Source organism: Adelges cooleyi, unplaced genomic scaffold (genome assembly GCF_023614345.1).
Source record: "Adelges cooleyi isolate 19-005CV unplaced genomic scaffold, UGA_ACOO_1.1 ACOO_flye_CR_arks_rails_tigmint_CR_PRNA_1, whole genome shotgun sequence".
Classification (NCBI taxonomy): domain Eukaryota; kingdom Metazoa; phylum Arthropoda; class Insecta; order Hemiptera; family Adelgidae; genus Adelges; species Adelges cooleyi.
The window spans coordinates 2420249-2442872 of record NW_026095751.1 but is presented as its reverse complement, the minus strand read 5'-3'; the positions used below and the strand labels follow the sequence as shown (position 1 = coordinate 2442872).

Sequence of the window (22624 nt, the reverse complement as noted above, 5' to 3'; positions counted from 1 at the left end):
ATTGTAATTTTGCTTTTTGGCGACACCTTCTAATACGGTTTACGTTACTCACACGTTTTGCATCACGTGAGCTTTCGTGTATAATAAACAGAATGAAGGATACATAATCTAATATGGCCTTCGCGTACACGCATTCCATCAATCGAGCCGTCATCGAGTATTTATCGTAGACATTTTCGTCGGTCACGTAGAAGCTATCGGGTTCTTCGATGGGTACAAACAGATCAATGCCGGAAAATGAATTTTTAGAGCATTGGTGTTTGCCTTTGATATGGTTCATTAATCTCCATCCAGGATTGCTCAGTATGCCGTTGAGTCTAAAAATTAGATCTTCATTGTCGTTACATGATATGAACATTTTCCAATTATTGATTATTAACAACATCATAAAGCAACTTGGCACACCGTAAAACATTTTATTCAAATGCTATTGTGTTTTCCTTTTTCAGTTTAGTCATAAACGTACGTTGCCTAAAACTACGTATGGTTGCTGTACATTCCCTATTTGTATAGCACGCAAACATAGTTTGAACGTAAATCGCAAATAAATGCAAGTTTGCCTAAAGTAAACTAAAATTAACTGTGTATTTTATTAGGTACCCTAATTTAATTGATGGCTTACTTTATTGTTATTACATGAGTTTTTTTTTCTTGGCGATAACTATACTAAAACCTTTATAATTGACTTTATTATTTCTTGGTCTTCAATAAAAAAAACAACTAAGTTTAGTTTTAACCCTACGTTAACTTAAACTACTTAAGTTGGCTGCCCATTCCCTGTTTGTATATCAAGCAAACAAGGTTTGGACGTAAATCGCAAACAAATGCATGTATACCTTAAGTAAACTGAATATACTGTGTATTTCATTGCCATTATTTATTTGATGAGTAATACTTTTTAGGATTGGTTCGAATAACAAAGTAGGTTTTTAGTTTTACATTATGTTAAAACATTTTCAGTATTTTAAAGTCTTTGATTTAAAGTGTGCTGTTAACATTTAATATCCAATACTATTATTCGAATCATAATAAATTTGTATAATTTAATAAAACCCGATAAAAATATACGAATTTGGTGGCCAATGACCTAAAATCAAAACTGGAAAAAATAAAAATGGAAAACTGTCGGAAAAACTTGCAACAACATTTTTTTTATTTTATATTATATTTTAGTGGGTATCACATAATTTTGTTATTCATGTTATATTTATATGTAGATTGTCTTAATAATCTAATACTGCGGTTTTCTATTGAAAATGTTGTCAACTTTATTATTGTTATTATCGGCTTGTATGCAGCTCCTACGAACTGTCACAATGACATCATTATGACATATTTTTTACAGAGCACTAGTGCCGTCCAATAGACGAAGGCGTCCAACCATACAATAAGCTGTGATGCGGAGAGCCGTTGAGTGGTTGCCCAAGCACGCGCATTTTAATTCAAACTTTTAATTTGCGGCGTAAACCGGTATTCGCACCAAAGCTAAAAAAAATTACTATTTAAATAAATTATAAGTGGCATGGTGTTGCGCTGTGGATACCCCAGCTGTTGCGTGGTACCTGAGTTTAAGCTGTATCGGTGGCACCTTTATCGCGGATGCTTAATCCCGACCACACGTGTTACCACAAACGCAAACCCAACCCAACCTAAAAAAAACCAATACAAACAAATCAACAAACAGCTAATGACCTAAGTTGCCGTAACTTGTATAAAATAAAATAAAAATAAGTAAATAAATAATAGCATTGAAATACAGATTTCTCTTCAGTTTACTTAAGTGGCCTCCACACTAGCTTTTAGGCAACTTATCACTAAAACCTAACATTAAGCTTTTAAATATATTACAATACAAATTACCATAAGAAGGAAAGATCTATTTTGATGTTTAATTTTTGTAACGCATGTAGGATCTATTGTTGTACAAAAACATATATGTATACTTCGAAAGTACTGTTTCTAAGAATACTTGAAGGTTTGAAACAACATTTGAACTCTTCCTAACATTTTCAACGCATCGATCTTGCTATTTTAAACTTCAACAAAATAAATAACTTTAAATTTAATTATGGCACTATTAATGCCTAGATAATGTTCTGAAGAACTCAAAATATTTGTTCAAAGTTTAAATCGAAGTATTTTTTAAGAACAGTACTTTTGAAATAAAGCGAGTTGATTTCGACCAAAAACACGCAGTTGTAGAGGCCCTTAAGGTAAACATACATATTTTGTTTGCGATAAACGTTTGAATTATGTTTGTATCATTTACAAATAGTAGTCCTAAGTAGTTTCAGTTAACGTACGATTACAACAAAACATGGTTGTTAATTTTATACTTAAAAAAGGAATATTACAGTAGTATTTGAATAAAATGTTTTACAGTTTGTCAAAAAGCTTTATGATTTTATTATTACCCCATTGATTTTGTATCAAACATTTCATTATTTTATTACTATGTTCAAATTAGGATATATTTTAATAATGATTAAAAACCATGAATGATAATACTTTATACTATGACTAGATCAAATCTCGTGAAAATTTAACTTTGTGATACTACACTATTATTAAAAAACACAAATTTTAAAATCTCCATCTAAGTAAAATTGATCAAATATCACAATAATTTAGTTTAAAAAAACCCGAAAGTCACCCAGAGTTATCCGGAGAATGTCTCCGTAAACGAAATACGTAAGTGGCAGGCTGAAGACAAAGAAATTTCCGAGTGCATTCGGAAAATACAGAGCCCGAACCCAGTATTTCGCCGCCGACACAAGTATTATCATGTGCAAGATGGTATACTTATGAAAGGCCCGGAGAACTCCGAAGAAAAGGACTACGCGATAGTGAAACCGGCTGAAATGGCTGATCATCTTTTGTGAAGGTATCATAACCATGAAATAGCCGGACACCCGGGTTGGAAAGAAACCTATAGAGCGTTGGGCAAATGTTTCTATTGGTCCAACATTCGCGATACAGTCCGTCAATACGTCGCGAGGTGTCACATTTGCGCATGTGTAAAACCTCTTAATCGGAAACCGGAAGACCCGATGCGATCAAGACAACCTCGCCAAGCATGGGAGGTTATTAGTATTGACTTGATGGGTCCGTACCCAAGAACACAGCGTGGCAAAACGTGCATATTAGTTGCCACGGACTGTTACAGTCGGTGGGTGGAGGCGTATCCACTAGGTCAAACAACCACCAAGACCATCACCGATACACTGGAAAGGGAGTTCTTCCCACGCTTCGGTTACCCGAGGGCACTTCTATCGGACAATGGTCCCCAGTTTGTATCCAAACAAACGGAGAAAGCACTGGAGAAGTGGGGTACTGAAGGATGGACTACTCCAATTTATCACCCACTAGCCAACCCGAAGGACGTCGGAACCAAGACCTGAAGAAAGGGTTACGCACAGCACTAGTAGATCGCCCCCACATCCAATGGGACAGCTGTATACCAGCAATACTCTTCGCAGTGCGTAACCGAAAGAACCGGCTTACTGGTAATACTCCCTCAGCGATGGCGCTTGGTCGAGAGGCGAAAGCGCCGGAAGATTGGCTTTTGGATATTGTCTCCACGGGTGTAGACCCGACAAAAACCAAAGAACCCGAGCAGGGTCCGGAGACAAGTGCCCGAAGGGAGTTCCCCGACGGAACAAACCGAATGAAAGCCCGATCCATCACCGGAAGTCCGGAGAACTCCGAAGGCTCCGGTGGGGAATCACCGGTAACCGGAGTTAATTTCCGATCACCCGGTGAGGAAATCGTTCTTTCCGAGGGAGGGGGGGAGGAAACCCCTCCGGTAAAGTCGGGGAATTAACCGGTAAAAAGGGGTGATTTGTATATAATAATTAGAATACATTAGAATAAGTTGTCCTTAGGATTTCTGTTGAAAAACAATTTTATTTTATAAGAACACGTTGACTGAAATTTTCTTCAGTACCGTCAGCGTTATATTGCCAAATTCCGTCAGGCATGATTTTGTATTTGGTTTCACTTTTGTCTAGAGCTGTTAGTATACAAGTTCCATCTTCAACTATAGCAGATTCTATAAATGGTAAATGACGTAATTCGTTATATAAGTTCATGCGTAATCCAAATAAACGACACTTCTCTGGAAAACCTAATAAATAATTCAAGTCGGAAACTCCTCCTTAAAAAAAAAAAAAAAAAAATTAGAAAACACTGCCAAACATCCAAAAAAAAAACTAAAGGCCGTAATTTTAAAAATAATTCACTTTATTAGAAACTTTAACAAGGAAGCTTTTATACTAAAAAATATATTATTTTGTAATTGAAGAGGATCACTGTTGTCGATTGTGAATTGTGTATAAGTTAGCGAAGAATAAATGTTATAAATGTAAGAACTTCTAATTTGGTAATAACATTGATAATAAAAAAAATTGGTTAAAATTGAATTGGCATTAAAGCCAGAAAAGTCCAACAATGAAAGAACACGAACTAAACTGAAAAGACAAAGTCTAATCATAATGTTACTACTACTAGTGAATGATGTCAGGGAAAAGAGTTGTTAACCACTCATGTTGTGAAGGCTTTATACTACTGTTTTTAGATAAAATCTAAATTCTCCGATCTTCGGTTAAAAATGAATGACTGTAAATATATATAGATATATATTTACAAGGTGTTTCACAATGATTCGACAAGTAAAATAACTTTTGTTCTAATAAACGTTTTTAAGATTTTATTTTTATACTAATTTATAATCATTTGCGCTATAAGCATCGCGGTTTTATTGTACTTAACATTCTACTTTTTAAATTTTATTTTTATTTTTTTCATTAAGTTTAAGATAGCGTTTTTAATAATAATTTCCTGAAAATGTTGACTGGTCCATAAGATTTGGATAATTACTTTTTAAGTTACTAAAGTTATAAAGGGTATGATGGGAGGTGGAGTGCAGTACTTTACTACAGATGGTCGCAGATAAAAATATCTCTACACGCTTAAAATCTTAAAAATATTCATTAGAACAAAAGTTATTTAATTTGTCGAATCACTGTGAAATACCAAGTATATATTAATTATGATTTTTGCTATAATATAGTATTTGAATAATTCAACAAAACTAGGACGATTATTGTACAACAATCGGTACGTAAATACAATTTTACAAATTTTTACATGAATATTTACCTATTACAACTGCATGGATTAAGTCTACTACAGCTGGGAATAATAAAGATCTTCTGTTTAGTCCCAACGTTTTCAGATCAACAGATCTTAATTTTTCTTTGTAACAAAAAAAAAAAACAAGTAATTAGCTGCGCGTGATAAAATTACACTTTATAATAAAGACCTTTATTTTTGCGAGTGTTTGTCTAACCTAAAATTAGTACAGATTTTTTACTTAAGTCCCAAATGCTTAAAGAACTTAGAGTATTTTGATAATTTTTAATACATTTTTATACCGCTATTGCAAATCATAAATGATAACTAATCTAAAATATTGTCATATTAAACCCTTTCCCTTAAAACTTTATTTTTATTTCCCTTTTATGAGTGTAGTTATAAGGACTCATAATTTTAAAACAAAATTGTGGCAACAGAGGGTTAAGGTATGCAGACTAACCCACAGCAAAGTTTAGTGTTCGCCTTTGTTGTGTTGAACTTGTACACTACCAATTCACCTAGCTATAAATAAGAAAATGTAATATTTGATTGTGATTACCTTCGTTTATTGAAAGGTTAGAGCACATTTTACCTATAACCAAAATATAAATAAATTACATTGTTAAAAAAACAAGTTTTTAATATTTTCAGCCGTGCGATTTTTCAAGGGTAAGACAATCAGTAACAAAGTTAAACTCCAATGTAGCTTTCTAAATCCAAATTTTAAGATTTTCGGTTGTATTTACCTAGTACAGTTTCTATTTCCTGTTGCACTTTTTTCTGGTACCATAACTTTTCTAAAACAAAGTATAATTAGATGTATATCTTCCATTGCAATAGACATCAATATGCAAGTATATGATTGTTTCATTACATTATATGAATAATATATTATCTCAAATAAAATAATTCACTACTAAAAATTTACTTTGCTTTATGTGTAAGACTTTTGGTTTTTCTGAAATTAAAATAAAAAAACGTTTTATACATAATGAGTATCAAAAATTATGAATGTATGGTTGAGATTACTTGTATTGCTTGCAAATGCTTTTGTACCTATAACCAAAATATAGAATATCAATAAATTATTTTGTTAGAAAAATCAGATTTTATTTTAATCTGCAGGGTGATTCATTAAAGGTAACACAATCGAAATATCATAATATAATTGCAGTTTTGTAATGTTTCTTTCTAAAACATTGTTGTTTGTTATTTTACAATAAAATAAAATTACTAATCGTTTACATTTGATGGTATTTCCTAGAACTCTATAAAATCTTAAAACTAAATACACAAACTTAATACAAAATTGAAATATTATGTAAAACTAGATAAACTAAAGTGTGTTCAACAAGAAAAACTACAAATTTGCAACTATTTTAAGATAAAATGATTGTCATATCATTAACGAATCACCCTGTATATTATTAATCCTATAATTGAGAAGACATATAAATCAATGTAGAATATTGTAAAGACTTCCAGTAGACATGTTGAGAACGAACAACGAAAACTTAAGCATACAATACATATTTTGACTTCGAATTTTAGTCAAATATGTATCATTTTTCTTAAGAAATATACAACAACAAAGTTTAATAATTATTCGTATAAGAAACTTAAATTTAATATTTACCTGTTTTACGCTTTATTTTTGATAGCAAATCTAATTCCATAAACAAAAATTTTAACAAAAATCATTCCTTATGATAGAAATTTATATAAAAGGCCTATGATTATTTTCAGTTCATATAAATAATTAACTATTCAAATTTTACCTTGATCTTTAAATACGACTTCTTGGTTTTCTGAAATTAAAATACAACCATTTTAAACTTTATAAATATCAAATCTTTGTAAATAATATGTTTCCATAGTTTGTTATGAATAATTTTATCCGGTTCTACCAACATTAATGCTACTTCCACTGAAATTAACATAAAATGAATGTATTATTGATGACATTACATTTAATTTTTAATTTTAATATAAAACTTAAGACAAAAATCAAGTATACTCGTATATATATTTTATAAATTTGGAGAAAAATATGATTGGATTTGTTATAGTAAATTGAGTAGAGATTATGGTTGTAAAATGGCTGAACTGAAGCAATTGTTTCGAGTCAAATAAAATACAATGATTAGAGTAGGTTAAAATTTGTGACATTAGCGTTCTTTGATAGAAATTTTTTGACATTTTCATGTCTTAGCTCTGGCACATGACCCTGGCAAATAACCGAAAAAAGCGATACCATAAAAGCGTTACCAAAAAAGAAATGGGGTTGATGATGAGGTTGGGGGTGGAAATGGGAATGGGGTTGGGGGTGAGAATTAGCCGGTGCATAACCGAAAAAAAGTGTTACCAAAAAAGCGTTACGCTGACACGCGCCGCAAGGTAACAAAAGCTACGAAGCGACGACGAAAGACAATTATCGGAATGACCATTTCGGATCTATTTCGAGTGTTAATCTGTTACGCTGTTATCTGATTTGAGATAAGAGATATGTTGTACGTTCAACGTTCAAATTAGAACTAAATAATAAATTCAATACAATTTAAGAGGTCGAATTGTTCAAGCCAGATTTTATGAAAACAATAAAATATTAGCCAGAAACTTGAGTGTACAAAATTTTGTAATCTCCTTGGCCTTATGCTGTAACTGGAAGCTCCATGGAATTTCACGAATTATTATTATAAATAGTAAATACATAATCATATACAACGTGGTTGCCACTTCCATGTACATTGTAACACGCAAACGACTAATAAAATCATTTTTTTTTTAATACCGCCATTATTAATGAATCACCCTGTATAGCAGTAATCTTATAATTGAGAATTTTTAGACAAATAAGTCAATGTAAAAACTTTTAGTAGACGTGTTTTAATTTTCGGTTTAAATTATGTTTTGATCTATCCACGAAAACTTAAGCAAAATATTTATAGACTTTGGATATCAATAAAATATTTATCATTTATTTTAAGAAATATTGAACAATAAAATTTAATAATTGTTCGTAAAAAAAGTTAAATTTAAAATTTACTTGTTTTAGGCTTTAGTTTTGATACCAAATTTTTCAATTGCAGACACTTATCTAAAATTTCAAACAAAAAAAATGTTAACATACATCATTCCTTATTATAGAAATCAATATAAAAGTCTACTATTATTCTCAATTCATATAAATTATTAATTACTAAATAATTACTAGTCTTTATGGCTACGTCGTCTTGTGTTTCTGGAATTAAAATAAAAACATTTTATACTTAATAGTTAATATCAAGTAACAATATTGAAATGATCACATGCAAAATTTGATGAATGTACATCATTCACTATAATAGAAATCAATGTGCTAATATATCGTTGTTCTCAATTCATATGAATAATTAACTACTAAACATTTACCACACTCTCTAGCTACGTCCTCTTGTGTTTCTGGAATTAAAATAAAAATATTTTGTACTCAATAGTTAATATCAATTAACTGTACTGTAGAGGAAATCGTTTGGTAAATATTTGTTTGATATTTATAGGCCTTACCATATCCAGTGACAAAAAAAAAAATGAATTTAAGGTACATGTATTTAATTATTTCGTGTTACCCTTACTTTTAACATACTTTAAATAAATAATTAACAACTGATAATTTAGTCATACATAATTCCTTATGATAGAAATCAATATTATAGACTATGATTATATTCAAATCATATGAATATTTAACTACTAAACCTTTACCACACTCTTTAGCTACGTCCTCTTGTGTTTCTGGAATTAAAATAAAATAATTTTGTGCTTAATAGTCAGTATCAAGTAACTATATTGAAATGATCACATGCAAAATTTGGTGAATGTATATCATTCACTATAGTAGAAATCAATGTACAAATAAATCATTATTCTCAATTCATATGGTCAAATAACTACTAAACATTTACCTTGCTCTATAAATACGACTTCTTGGTTTTCTGAAATTAAAATACAACCATTTTAAACTTAATGAATATCAAATCTTTGTAGGTATATTTTCATAATATGTTAAGAAAATTATTACCCGGTTCTACCAACATTAATGCTACTTCCACTGAAATTAACATAAAATGAATGTATTATTGATGACATTACATTTAATTTTTAATTTTAATATAAAACTTAAGACAAAAATCAAGTATACTCGTATATATATTTTATAAATTTGGAGAAAAATATGATTGGATTTGTTATAGTAAATTGAGTAGAGATTATGGTTGTAAAATGGCTGAACTGAAGCAATTGTTTCGAGTCAAATAAAATACAATGATTAGAGTAGGTTAAAATTTGTGACATTAGCGTTCTTTGATAGAAATTTTTTGACATTTTCATGTCTTAGCTCTGGCACATGACCCTGGCAAATAACCGAAAAAAGCGATACCATAAAAGCGTTACCAAAAAAGAAATGGGGTTGATGATGAGGTTGGGGGTGGAAATGGGAATGGGGTTGGGGGTGAGAATTAGCCGGTGCATAACCGAAAAAAAGTGTTACCAAAAAAGCGTTACGCTGACACGCGCCGCAAGGTAACAAAAGCTACGAAGCGACGACGAAAGACAATTATCGGAATGACCATTTCGGATCTATTTCGAGTGTTAATCTGTTACGCTGTTATCTGATTTGAGATAAGAGATATGTTGTACGTTCAACGTTCAAATTAGAACTAAATAATAAATTCAATACAATTTAAGAGGTCGAATTGTTCAAGCCAGATTTTATGAAAACAATAAAATATTAGCCAGAAACTTGAGTGTACAAAATTTTGTAATCTCCTTGGCCTTATGCTGTAACTGGAAGCTCCATGGAATTTCACGAATTATTATTATAAATAGTAAATACATAATCATATACAACGTGGTTGCCACTTCCATGTACATTGTAACACGCAAACGACTAATAAAATCATTTTTTTTTTAATACCGCCAGGATTCAACCATCACCTACAGCGTCCAACCAGTTCCGACGTCTCGCTCTCTTACTCGTATAAATTCGCAACGACATTACTGTATCACGCATATTAATTTTATGTATTTTATACAATATAAAAACTACTTTCTTTCGCCACTTGTACTTTGAAATTTTTTTGGAACCTTTCGACTTGTGTGACTCGTTAACTAACCTAACCTATTTATCCTGAAATTTATTCGGTACTTCAACGCGACATGAAAATGTTCTATCGTGTTTGCAGACTCGGCTGAAATAGGAATGTTTTTTTATTGATTTTAAAGTGAAATTTAAGATTTTAAAAATCATATGTTTAATTTTTAAATATTTTCTTCTAATATCATACTTTATCATTATTATTATATTATTATTTTTTTACAATATTATGATTACCCATCGTATAGTCTCCAAGAACAATGTTTTTCAATACTGTCATCAAACCAACTAAAATTAACAAAAATAAGTTGAGCAATAAATAAAAAAAGGCTGGAAAACACTTAACGCATTACTTAGGTTTATAGATAATTAAAAAAAATTGATGTTTTTAAAAAAAAAATTGGGAGTAATTTCTAGTTGAAGAAGAAAATGTTTTTTTGAGTATCAATATATATGTTTTGATTTACATCAATTAAGTATATAAAACTCTGGTTTCAATCACAATTTAATACTTTACACCTCATTCATTTTTAATCTAAACCGTTTATAGAAAATATAATATTTAATTCAAAAGTCATTTGATAGTTAGACAAAAATATCAAAAACATTGTGTTTTATTATTTAAATTTTAAATATATTTTACCTTCATTGGTCAGAGAAAACATATTGTTTACGGGATCAGCGCAATGGATATATTGGTCTGGAATAAATTGTATATATTATATATAATGCTAGACTTAAAAAATTATTAAAAAAAAAATGTTTGCTTACTGGTTAGGTAAACCTGCCTTTTATATATTTCATCTGTAAAAAAAAAAGATAAATGTTGAGTTTTTTTTTTTATAGTTTGTGTAGTAAAAAATGAAATAATCACCTTTATGTTTAGCTACCAAAACATTTACCAAAGCAAACGATATTAATATACGTAAAAGACTCATTTTTATCTGCAAATATTTTAATAATTATTCAATAATTTTATGTTAATACAGTGACCAAAAAAAAAAAAAATTCAAAGTATCCACACTACAAGCGGATACGTCTTAGGCACATGTGTATGTCTTATGACCGAGTAAATGTTAATTTAAGATTTCCTACATTTCTAATTTTCTGATTTTTTAAATTTTTTTGTTGGCCAAAAGTTTTTTTAGTAGTTTTTTAATATTTGGCCTTGATTGATTTATTAGCAACATTCACTTGGTTAGTTATTTTAAATCAATTTAACCATTCATTCAAGTTAACTGGGCGGATAATATAGTAATAGAATATTTAGACAATATACAGTTAATATAGTTTTACATGCATTAGTCGAACAACTTATAACAACTCCTTTTTCTTGAATAGTTTTTTATATCAATTGTTGAGGGTACCTAAAACTATTGTGTGTGTGTATTATGCAGGACATTTCTAAAACATCTATTAACCAACTGTACTATCTTTTGTAATCCCAAAAATTAAAAATTCGCAGATTTTATGTTTCAAGTATAGGATTCTTTTTTTTTTGTAAATATAATTTCTTGTTGCTATGTTTTTTCTCGATATATATTTGTTACCTTAGTAAATATTCGCTATAAAAGCGGATTGTTTATATAGTTTGCTTTCTTACATATATTAGTGTTGTGTTTGATATTTTGAGAAAATTATTATTTTTATTTCACCGCTATTTTAGACATGCTATTTGCTTAAAACCACGGTCACAGTGATGAATTGGACTCTTGAAATAAACTTATTGAAACGGGATGTATTTGTTAAGCTAGCAGTTAACCTCTACGAAGTGCAGATACAACTTGGGTTCATTCGATTGTCAGGTAAGATTTTTGTTGTTGCCAAGCCGATAGTAACAGTTTTATAAATATTTGATAATAAAAATATATTAATAAATGTATACCTCTATTATCTTTTATCTCTCATATCTTATCCTGTCGAACTATTTAAAATTGTTTTTTTAACACTTGTAGATACACTTCTTAATAGAACCAGTCGACAAAAACTGTAAAATCTAAACGTCTTGTGCAAAGTTGTCTATATCATTTCTGATATAATATCTACCAGTACATTAATGATTTTGGCATATCAATTAAACGTTAACGCTAGTCTACACATAAAAATACAAAAATTAAATAATTCTAACAAAAAATATATTAAAGGCGTACTTACAGCGCTTGATATTATGTTGAACGAAACAAACTAAACGTAATATACAAAGTTGCCTATGAAAATATCTTTAACTTAAACGGGATTGCGTTTTTCGATATACTTCCTTATTTACATTACTTTGACGAGGAGTTATTACTTCTGTTGTTGTAAACAATCAGTTGCAAACATATTTTCTTATATTGACACAAAGAGTACATTACCACAATGTACGATTGCGGAAATTATTTTATATTTTACGTTTTAATATATTGTTTTTTTATATTATGTACGAGAAACATATTATAAGAAATTAAATGCAGTGAACTAAATCCCAACAACATGTGGTCGCTTTCTATGGCTAACACTACAAGACCCGTTGAAACATTATAAGGGCGCATCTTACCGAATGATTCCCTTAAAAAGACATTCAATAATCAATAAACATACAAACAATGCCGAATTAAATTTTACCGGTTACATAATATTTAGATGTGACAGAAATCTGAACACTTGTATTCGCTCCCGTGTGTTCTAATCGCCGTTAAGGAATCTCTTAATCCAATGCTTGTTTCCACTGGTGTTTTAAATGTTGAACAACTATTTATTCGGGTTTCCATTCATATATTCCCCCCTCTTCCAAGAAATCATTATATGATAGTTACGTAAATTCCTTCAACATTGCCTGGGAATTAGCAAACTGTGAACTTGGTATATTTTGTGGGGACTTCAACCTTCCAGGAGTGTCTTGGAGTACCGTTAACCAAGTTCTAGTATACAACGGTACGTTCAACAACTAGTCTCCTCTTTTATGAAAATAAGAGTCTCTACAAAATGGCTTTAGTAATATTTTTAGAAAACATTTTTGGGAAAATAAAAACCTATACTAATAAAATATAAACAAATAATTTGGACGATCGTCTCCTGATAGTTTAGTTTTAGGAAGGCTAAGACCACAAGGCATATTTATGTTCCAATGTGTTTTCTTCGAAGGAAAGAGGGTATTTGTTTTTTTTTTTGTAAGTTCATTTTAAATTTACGCCGAGTATTTAAGCTACCGGAGTTAATACATAGACCGTGTTTAAAGCAACGAAACAAAATCCCCCTTGGCAACATTCAGAGGCCTCCTGTGACACCTGTGTATTTTCTATTGAAAAACACTTTTTGCAATTGCGTACAAAGGTAACGTTTTTACTCATTATTAGGTGATTGTCCATTTGCCAATCCGTCGTTAAATACACAATGTATAATGTATCTGTTACATTTTTTTTTATTATTGCCTTTAAATAAACATTATCCCTTATAACATTATTTCGTCCGAGTATGTTTTTTTTATTGTGTTTGTGTAAGTACTTGTTATAATAGTTTAGAAAAAATCTAAGGTTTTACTAGTAATACGTCGTAAGTTGACATTATTTTCGAATCAGATATATTTTTTTAGGATTTGTATTAACAGATGTGTTGCTATGTTTTTTTTTTCAACTGCTATATCGTTGGATTATTCGTAAAAGAAAATGTATTTAACTTTTCATAAACCCCGTGTAAAATATACAGAAAATGACTATGTGTTCCTATGACAATTTTTTATGACATCTGGGACTACGCTTAGTTATATTATTTTAAACGTGTGACAAAAAAAATCTCGCATTGAAAAAAAAAAGTCTTATAACGAATGTAAGAAAACAAAATGTAATATATAATTTGAGATCCGGTATTTTTATTCAAAAGATCAGATTTGTTCATTTTTTGAAACTCTCGAAAATGTAAATCGTAATGAAATGATATTTGTCCTATAAAAATATTTTAAACCGGATAAAAATTCGTTATTTCTGTTTTTGAGCACTCTACTAACCTGCATAGTAAATTTAATAAATGTATTTCAACATTTGATAACCTTTTTAACACTATTTTAGTACTATTCGACCAAACTATATTATGCAAATCATTCCTACTAATTAGGTTATCAACATTTTTAGGTCAACCTACTTTTTGGGTAAATTGTGCATTTGCCAATCTGACGTCTGACGTCAAATAAATATAATAACAACGCAACAGTTTAGAAAATCTAAGGTTATACTAGTAATAAATCATAAGCTGACAATATTCTGCGATCAGACATAGTATTATACAAGATTCGAATACATAGATGACCTAACATATACATATTTTTTCAGATTAATCAATTTGTTCATTATCTAAAACTTTTTTCGTAATTTTTCAGTTGTCTCAAAACACAGTAGCCCATACACTTTAGATTTAATTCCGTATTGTCTAAAAGGGGATAACAGAAATAACCCGATACAATAAAAGTGTGTTGAAATAATGAGAGACACTGAAATGACTGTGGAAAAATGGAGTTATAAAAACTAAAATAGATTATTTAATTAATTAGAAACAATTACATTTAGGTACTAAATAGTTTAATCAGCATATTAATACTTATTATTACATATTCTTTGACAAAAAAAAAAAAAAAACATACAATTTTATTTTTGTAGTTAGACGCATTAAAACGCAATATTTTAGTAGTTATAATTAATAAATGAGTTCAAAGATTTCAATATTTCAAATACCATTTTTATGATTATTATTAATCATTTGTTTGATTTATTAAGTACGCTATCAAGAACTCCGCAACGTTTATTTTTTTTTTAAATTTGTTTAATGCTGCTGGCACTTTGAAGAAACAATCTTTATAACGAATCGTTTTTGAATCTTCTTTGAGTAATTCTTTCAGGAACGTTTTCGCTTCGTTATCAGAGAGCAGACCGCTATTGTCCATGTCACGATTTTTGAAACCAGATATCAATTCTCTGACTTTTTGTGTACTTAACACAACCTCCTGAATAGAAAAAGTAAAATTGTAGATGGCGTAACGAAAAATAATTTTAAATCTAAAAAACTCTAGTTATTTTATTCTATATTTCTTTCTAAATAAGCTGTAAGGATCACAGGACCCCCGTCAAAAGCTGTGCTTAGAATTTAGATTTTAGAATATGTGAATCATACGGTTACTATGGTTATCGCGGTTACCATGGTATTCGTATTTGTGTTTAAAGTACAAAATTTGTGTTTAATGCTATCTTTAGGGGTGGAATCTTCAAAAAGTACCATGCCAGAAACCTTCACGGGAGTGTCTCAACAACTTCCCAAAGTTTCACGGTGATCGGATGAATGGTGTAGTAATGCGTAAAAGACAAACATACATACATATGCCCAAGTTATGGTTTTTCTTCGTTGACCCCCAGCGCACAAGCGTCCCATAAGAAGCATGGCTTAAAAAATGTACATTTTAGTTTGGTGTGTCTGGGCAAGTTTAGCTTTGTGTTATTATATTATTCTAGAAATATATTTATATCATTCATTTTTAAAGAGGAGCATCTCTAACAAATGCAAAAAAAAAACTCACTGAATGAATACACGTTAAATTACACTAAGCTCGTTATTTCCAAATTCAATTACAAGGAGATCTTTTACAATGAATCAAACATTTATTGTTTAATTAATAAACCTCTGACTATGTCGATGACGCGAAATCGTAACAAAATTTCCACCCCAGCCAAATATTTTATTCGTGTTAAAAATAAATTACATTACGTCATTTTTGTGAACTATCTTAGAACGCTCTGCCGCAATGATCATCAACTCCATCAACTCTATAGCAGCGGGTCCTGTGCAAGTTTCAATTATATATTATTGTATAAGAATTAAGAGCATATCGAACGTGAATATATTTATATTTTATTCTTACGGCAAGATTTAAATAACTCTTCTTGCGGCCTGGTACACATATTAAACAAATTGAAGAAATTTCGAGTATGCTCAGGACCAATGCTACCGGTTCTAGTTTTAGGTAATGTATACAATTTAATGAACTTATTTATTTGATATTGGCTTAGACCATTGCCCTAAAATGTAAGCAAACACGATGAATATAAGTAAGCTGTAATCAACGCATTTTATATTTTAAGCGTTTGTATAATATTTAGCGATTTATGAATTTCTATTTTTTAATGATTCTTTAACTGTTAGAACAACATTTTCAAATTTAATTTTTCACCCAGAACAATATATATGGTCAATTTTCAACAACTACAAACTACTGTCTTCTTTTTTTTTATTCATTTTTATTTGAAAATCCTGATTTTAAAAGTCCTAACTAGGTATTCCAATTTATTATATAATGGTTTTCGTTCGTTCTTCAATATATGGTTTCCATTTAATGTCCCTAGGGATACTGTTTTACGTTGCACAAATAATTGCTTACTTCCGGTAAAATTTTTAACATGATAAACAAGAATTCCTCTGGAGTAACTGTAACTCCACCTAATATTAAATAAATTAAGATTGTTAATTTGATGTAAACCGCTACGTTGACCTAAATTTAACATCACCATTTTTTGATAAAGTGATTAATTGTTAAGCTTTTAACATTTCGTCTCCTTGAATATTTAAATCTTCAAATAAACTTAATAGTTGTTCACGATTAAGATATCCATGTTGTCCGGTGTCTTCGGTGCGTTTAAAGAACTTTTTAACGTAAAACTCTACTTCAATCGCCATCAGCGTTGGCTCCTAAGTACAATATTAAACATACTAGCAATAATATAATTTCAATATTATAATATTTCATAATAGTTGTTATGGTTTAAAGTTAAATTAGATTTTTTATGAACAAATACCTCGAAGTTGTCAATTGTTCCTGCATGCGCTAACGCCATAAGTGACCGCATAGCATTTATATAATAAGTTTCGTCTATATAAATAAAATAATATGCAATTAGTGTTTATTAACAAATATAATAGTTTTCAACAAAGCTTGACAATTTTATGATTTATATATTACATTAAATTAAATTATGTATACTTAACATGTATAACTTAATATCATACTTCAACACAAATGATAGTTACAATTATACAAAAAAGTTCACATGACAATTTATTATAGTGTTAGTAGCAAGAACTTGGTCGGCTATAGTCGGAGTTAATAGTATATAACTAACCAATTATAAACCTATTAAAGCAATAACGCAACATTAATTATTGTCTATAGATGTAATTACTAAAATAGCTATTTAAATAATATATTACTTGGCTTGTATTGAAAAAATTCTTCCAGATTTTTAATACCGAAATCTTGCTTCATAAAGTTTGGGATATCCTCCCTATTTTTGTATACTTCAATACATTTTTCTATTTGACCACTATTTAGCCCAGTGCTCTAAAATAAAATATAATGACTTATAGTTTAACACTCATTAGTGAGACACTCATTTGCTGGGGAAATTATTTCAATATTATAGTTTTACTTTTAAAAAAAAAACTTTTATTTAAAATAGTATAAAGTTACCAAATATTTAGTTTGATAATTTTATACTATTGTAAAGAAATGTTTTTTTAACGTTTGAAATTGCATAAAAAGAAAAAAGTTAAAAATGCACTTGCATTTAAAAAAAAAGGGCATTCTATTGACCGTAATAAAATAATACACACTTATTAGAACAAGTTAAAGAAAAAAAAATTAGAATGTATCTAATTTTTATGAAATTTTAAGATTTTTACTATGAGGGCATTGTAATATCTTTTTGGATACAAGCAATAAATGCGGTGTATAAATCATAGTATCTTTATTGATACTTTATCAGGCTTTTTTTTAATATTAACTCAATATATTTTGGTTTTAAACTGTATATAAAATGTGCTTAAAAACATTCCAGGGGGAAACACGAAAACACGGTTTATAAATCACAAAACGTTTTCACCAAAAATGCGTTGGTCTATAATCTGTAATGGACGATCGAAAATTATATTTTTTCACTTTTTATTAAAAAACATCAAAATTGGTAATATTATAATATTATATTAAATGGATAATTTTGTATTTGTATACAAAACATTTAAACGCAATATTTAATTATTATAATTAATAAATAAATTTAAACATTTTAATACTTATTACTACAAATATTGTTGTTATGATAATTACACATTTTTTATATTTTTTGCAGATCAATAAGATTTCCGCAACGTTTACTTTTTGTTTAAAAAAGCTTAATATTGAAGAAAATTTGGGGAAAAAGCCATCGAAAAAAACTTTTATTGAATCTTGTGGATTGTTAGTGAGTAATCCTTCCGGGAACTGTTTCGCTTCGTCATCAGAGAGCAGACCGTCGTGATCCGTGTCAAGTTTTTTGAAATGAGATATCAGTATTCTGACCTCTTGTGTACTTAACACAGTCTCCTAAAGAATCGTTAAGTAAAATTATGTAAAGCTTAACGAATAATTTAATAATTGCGAAGTATAGCATGACAGCAAAGGAATTTTAAATCGATAAACAATAAATTATATTACATTTTTGTGAACTGTCTTAGAACGTTCTGCCGTAATGATCATCAGCTCCATCAACACTATAGCAGCGGGTCCTGTGCAAGTTTCAATTATATTTTATAAAAGAAATTAGAATCTATTAAACGTGAATATTATTATTTTAATGAATATTTATATTTTATACTTACGGTTAGATTTAAATAGCAGTAGGTCTTTATTCGACTCAGTAGCCATACCAAACTCTATGAGGATTTCTTGAATTTTTAAACGATCAATGCAAGCAGTATCAGTTTTATACAATTTATTTAAATCTTCTATTTGTGATTGGTTAAGACCATTGCCCTATGATGTAAGCGAAAAGAATAAATATGATAAAGACACAAGTATAAAAAGTATAAAGTTAATTTTAAAAAACTACAAATAATAGGGTCTTTTTTTAGTTTTTAAATCCTGGTTTAAAAAGTCCTATCCGGGTATTCCACTACTTATTACACAATGACTTTTCGTTCGTTCTTCTATTCGGTTTCCATTTAATATCCCTAGGGATGCTATTTTTCGTTGCACAAATATTTACTTACTTCCGGTAGAATATGCAACATTATCAACAATAATTCCGCTGCGGAACACAAACCTACACCTAAAATTATATAAATGAAGATTATTCACTTTCAGTTAACCGCTTCCTTGACCTAAATTTAATATTACCTTTATCACTAACTTGAGACCAAGGAACTAACTTTACGGCCTCTGTCTTTTCTTTCCCATTTATATTTAAGTCTTTAAATACATCTGATAGTTGATTACGATCAAGATATCCACGTTGTGGAATAAGTGCGGCCGCGGCGTGCTTATTGAACATTTTGAGGTATAACTCTACTTCGAAGGGCATCAACGTTGTATCCTAAGTTCAATAATAATGATTATTATTTCGCAATTATTCTTTACAAAATTATTTGATATATTTTAGTGTTAAAATATATATTTAAATCAATTACCTCGAATCTGGTAATTGTTCCATTATACGCAAGCACCAAAAATAAGTCCGTAAAATGTGTATGATAAGGCTCTTCTATATAAATTAAATAGTACACAATTAGTGTTTAAAAAAAAATATATAATGATTGTAAGTGTTACACTTTAGTATGAAATTAAAACACAATTCTATTTATATGAGTAATAATATTCGCTGACTTTTATTGTGAGACCAAAATTACAAAACTGACATGTTGTGCAAGTGTAGCACACGCGTATGGTGGACAATTACCACCACATATATATATTATATATATATTATAAACATAGAAACTGCTGATACGTAACAGTAAGTATTATATAATAGCAAATATAATAGTTTGTATATGTTGGTTTTAGTCACATGCCGGCCACTCAATGGCCACCTTGTGGACGTATGTATGGCCAGATACCAAAAAATCATGTTACATATCAATTCGACAAGATTTTTTCTCTCGATTTCAAATCTGAAATTATTTTTTTCGTAGAACAATTTTTTAATGAGATACGAGTTATATTTTAAATAGTTTTAATTAAAAAAAAATTAATATCCATTTATTGTACCCATAGAGCATCCTGAATGTCTCATTTGAAGCTCGGTAGAACTTTACGTTACACCCTGTATATACATAGAAACTGCTGATACGTAACAGTAAGTATTATATAATAACAAATACAATAGTTTTCAGCAAAGCTTGCATGTTTAATATGTATATAATACATTCAAATAAATGAGGTATGCTAAACATATGTAACTATAAAGACAGTTAAATAGTTACTTAATCGAACCAATTACTTCGACATGGCTGCTTTTTAATCTAACTTTATTATATTTTTAAAAATTGACCCTACCTTTTACACTTTTGTTTATCATTTTCAACCAAATTGATAATTTAAAAAATACATTGCAATTTTTTACACCGTTATTAGGAAGAACTTGATCTGTTATGTAATAATAAATAGTATCTATTGGTATAATAGAATAGAATTTTATATAAATTAAAATGAAATGCTGTCGGTAGTTAATCACTTGAGAACGGCTGGACTGATTTGGCTGATTTTTTCTTAATGTTTGTGATAGTCCAAATACAGTTTTAGTGAAAAGAAATATTGCAAACGTTGCCCGGAAAATTTTTTAATTAAAAATTTTAGTGAAAATTTATTCGAATAGATGGCGATTCGTGCGCAAATATCACAGCTGACGTATGGACTGCTTGACATACTGATATATTGCATAGCTCCCCCTCAAGACGAAGACAGGGCAACGCAACTAGTAATAGAATACAAATAACCGCTCTTAAACCAAATAAAACATTAAACGCAACGTTTATGGTCTACAGATGTAATGAATAAAATAGTTATTTAAATAATATCTTACTTGAGTCATATTTAAAAACTTCATTAGGGTATTCAATTCCAAATACGTTCCTCATAGTACGTGCAATAACACTTGCAATATTTTTTTCATCTCGATTTTTGTATAATTCAATACATTTTTTTATTTGATCCTCATGTAGTCCAGTGCTCTAAAATGAAGTATAATGACTTATAGTTTAACATTCGGGTGATCCATACATCGTAAGAAACTTATTTTCTAAAAAATGATTTAAATTATATAGTTTGAAAAAAATTATTATTGTGATATTGTAAAATTATCAAATATTTAACTTTTTTAATATTTTCCAAAATGGATAACATTTTATAACTTATGTGGTAACGTAAATATTTAATTCACTTATTAAATGAAAACTTTTAGCTCTGGTTGAGTAACTCTCACTGATAAAACTAACACTTCACTCTACCCTTCCTACCGTCCTAAATTTTAAAATTAAAAAGTAATTTGTCAAAACTCATAATCGACCGGTTAACAGTTTTAGCAAATTTTTGTTAAATTAAAAAGTTAATGAACTATATAAGTTATTTTTTAAAAGCTGAAGGTCATTATGTTTTAACGTATAATAGATTAGGATATAATATATAAGTTATACAATATTGTATAAGCCTACAATTATATGTATTTTAGGGAATGCATCTTACCCGTACAGATGTAAAGAAATACACCGCGCAGAGAATAACAGCACTTTTAAAATGCATAATAGTTTGTAAAATAATTGAAGTCAATGTAGTACGTGTAGCATAGAACGACTATTAGTGCTGAGGTTAAAATAATGTAGTAACAGTAAAATAAGTATATTTTTCGTGTCTTTTACAGTTTTATTTATTGACTCGTGATAAACTTTGTGAGTGACAAAATATCATAAAACCTATGTGTTTGCTATTTGATCGCAAACACGCAGTACATTTACTAGTAAAGTGGAAACGAAAGTGTATTTGCCAGACATACAAAATGGTACATATTTTTTTTTTGTATTACTGAACATTTTTTTTACACACGAAAACCACTGAAAAGTTAAACCTTTAATTATATATCTACTTTGAAGTTTATAAAAAAATACCGTACATTTTTTTCGATATAAAATGTATTTTATAAGCTACACTATGTGTTATACCGTTGGTATATTATGCCACGCTAAGAATTGTGTCAAACATATATTTTATAGGTAGGTTTGAATTGAAAAGCTATTCGTTTGCTTTTTAATACGAAATTGTTTTTGTGTTTTCTGTTGTGGTTGTTGTCGATGTACTCGTTCTCATTTGCGCAGATGTTTTGATTACGAAAATTTTGCACTGAAAAACAATTTATTTTTGGTCTAAATACTACTACTAGTTCTTATAACACTATGCATATTTTCGTATTAAAGTTACCACAGTATATTTTTTTCTTGGAAATTATTTTTTAATAAAATAAATATAAAACCAATTTAAGATGTAGTATATTTTGATTATGCAGTATACTTTATTTACAGCTACTTTAAGTTAAA

General features: G+C 29.3%; 2 protein-coding genes across 2 annotated transcripts; both read right to left on the bottom strand.

The window, feature by feature from the left end:
* Positions 1-201: 201 nt before the first annotated feature.
* On the bottom strand, positions 202-11204 carry LOC126833803 (uncharacterized). The gene is made up of 19 exons (XM_050565351.1): positions 11145-11204; positions 11042-11074; positions 10914-10970; positions 10508-10558; positions 9197-9226; positions 9081-9110; positions 8881-8910; positions 8548-8577; positions 8348-8377; positions 8183-8233; positions 6915-6944; positions 6773-6802; positions 6166-6192; positions 6065-6094; positions 5883-5933; positions 5696-5728; positions 5161-5256; positions 3947-4156; positions 202-317 (listed from the first exon to the last, which is right to left on the bottom strand). Exons 3-19 carry the CDS (start codon positions 10933-10935, stop codon positions 301-303), a joined length of 798 nt encoding a protein of 265 aa, XP_050421308.1. The 5' UTR covers positions 10936-10970; positions 11042-11074; positions 11145-11204; the 3' UTR covers positions 202-300.
* A 5615-nt stretch (positions 11205-16819) lies between these two features.
* LOC126835667 (uncharacterized) lies at positions 16820-21866 on the bottom strand. The gene is made up of 11 exons (XM_050568407.1): positions 21780-21866; positions 21121-21268; positions 19727-19800; positions 19437-19632; positions 19310-19368; positions 18920-19073; positions 18756-18826; positions 18498-18644; positions 17495-17624; positions 17083-17156; positions 16820-16975 (listed from the first exon to the last, which is right to left on the bottom strand). Exons 1-11 carry the CDS (start codon positions 21834-21836, stop codon positions 16820-16822), a joined length of 1266 nt encoding a protein of 421 aa, XP_050424364.1. The 5' UTR covers positions 21837-21866.
* Positions 21867-22624: the final 758 nt, after the last annotated feature.

Bases quoted from the DNA above. Each gene is read 5' to 3' on its own strand.
- LOC126833803 (XM_050565351.1), bottom strand. From the start codon at position 10,935: ATGTTTTCTCTGACCAATGAAG. The intron at 9,111-9,196 runs GTAATAATTTTC...TTTTAATTTCAG, and splicing joins ATTAATGTTGGTAGAACCGG to AAAACCAAGAAGTCGTATTT. The intron at 6,945-8,182 runs GTAAATTTTAAA...TTTTAATTTCAG, and splicing joins AAAACTAAAGCCTAAAACAA to AAAACCAAGAAGTCGTATTT.
- LOC126835667 (XM_050568407.1), bottom strand. From the start codon at position 21,836: ATGCATTTTAAAAGTGCTGTTATTCTCTGCGCGGTGTATTTCTTTACA. The intron at 19,633-19,726 runs GTAATTGATTTA...TATTGAACTTAG, and splicing joins GAACAATTACCAGATTCGAG to GATACAACGTTGATGCCCTT. The intron at 18,827-18,919 runs GTAAGTATAAAA...AAACTTGCACAG, and splicing joins ACTGCTATTTAAATCTAACC to GACCCGCTGCTATAGTGTTG.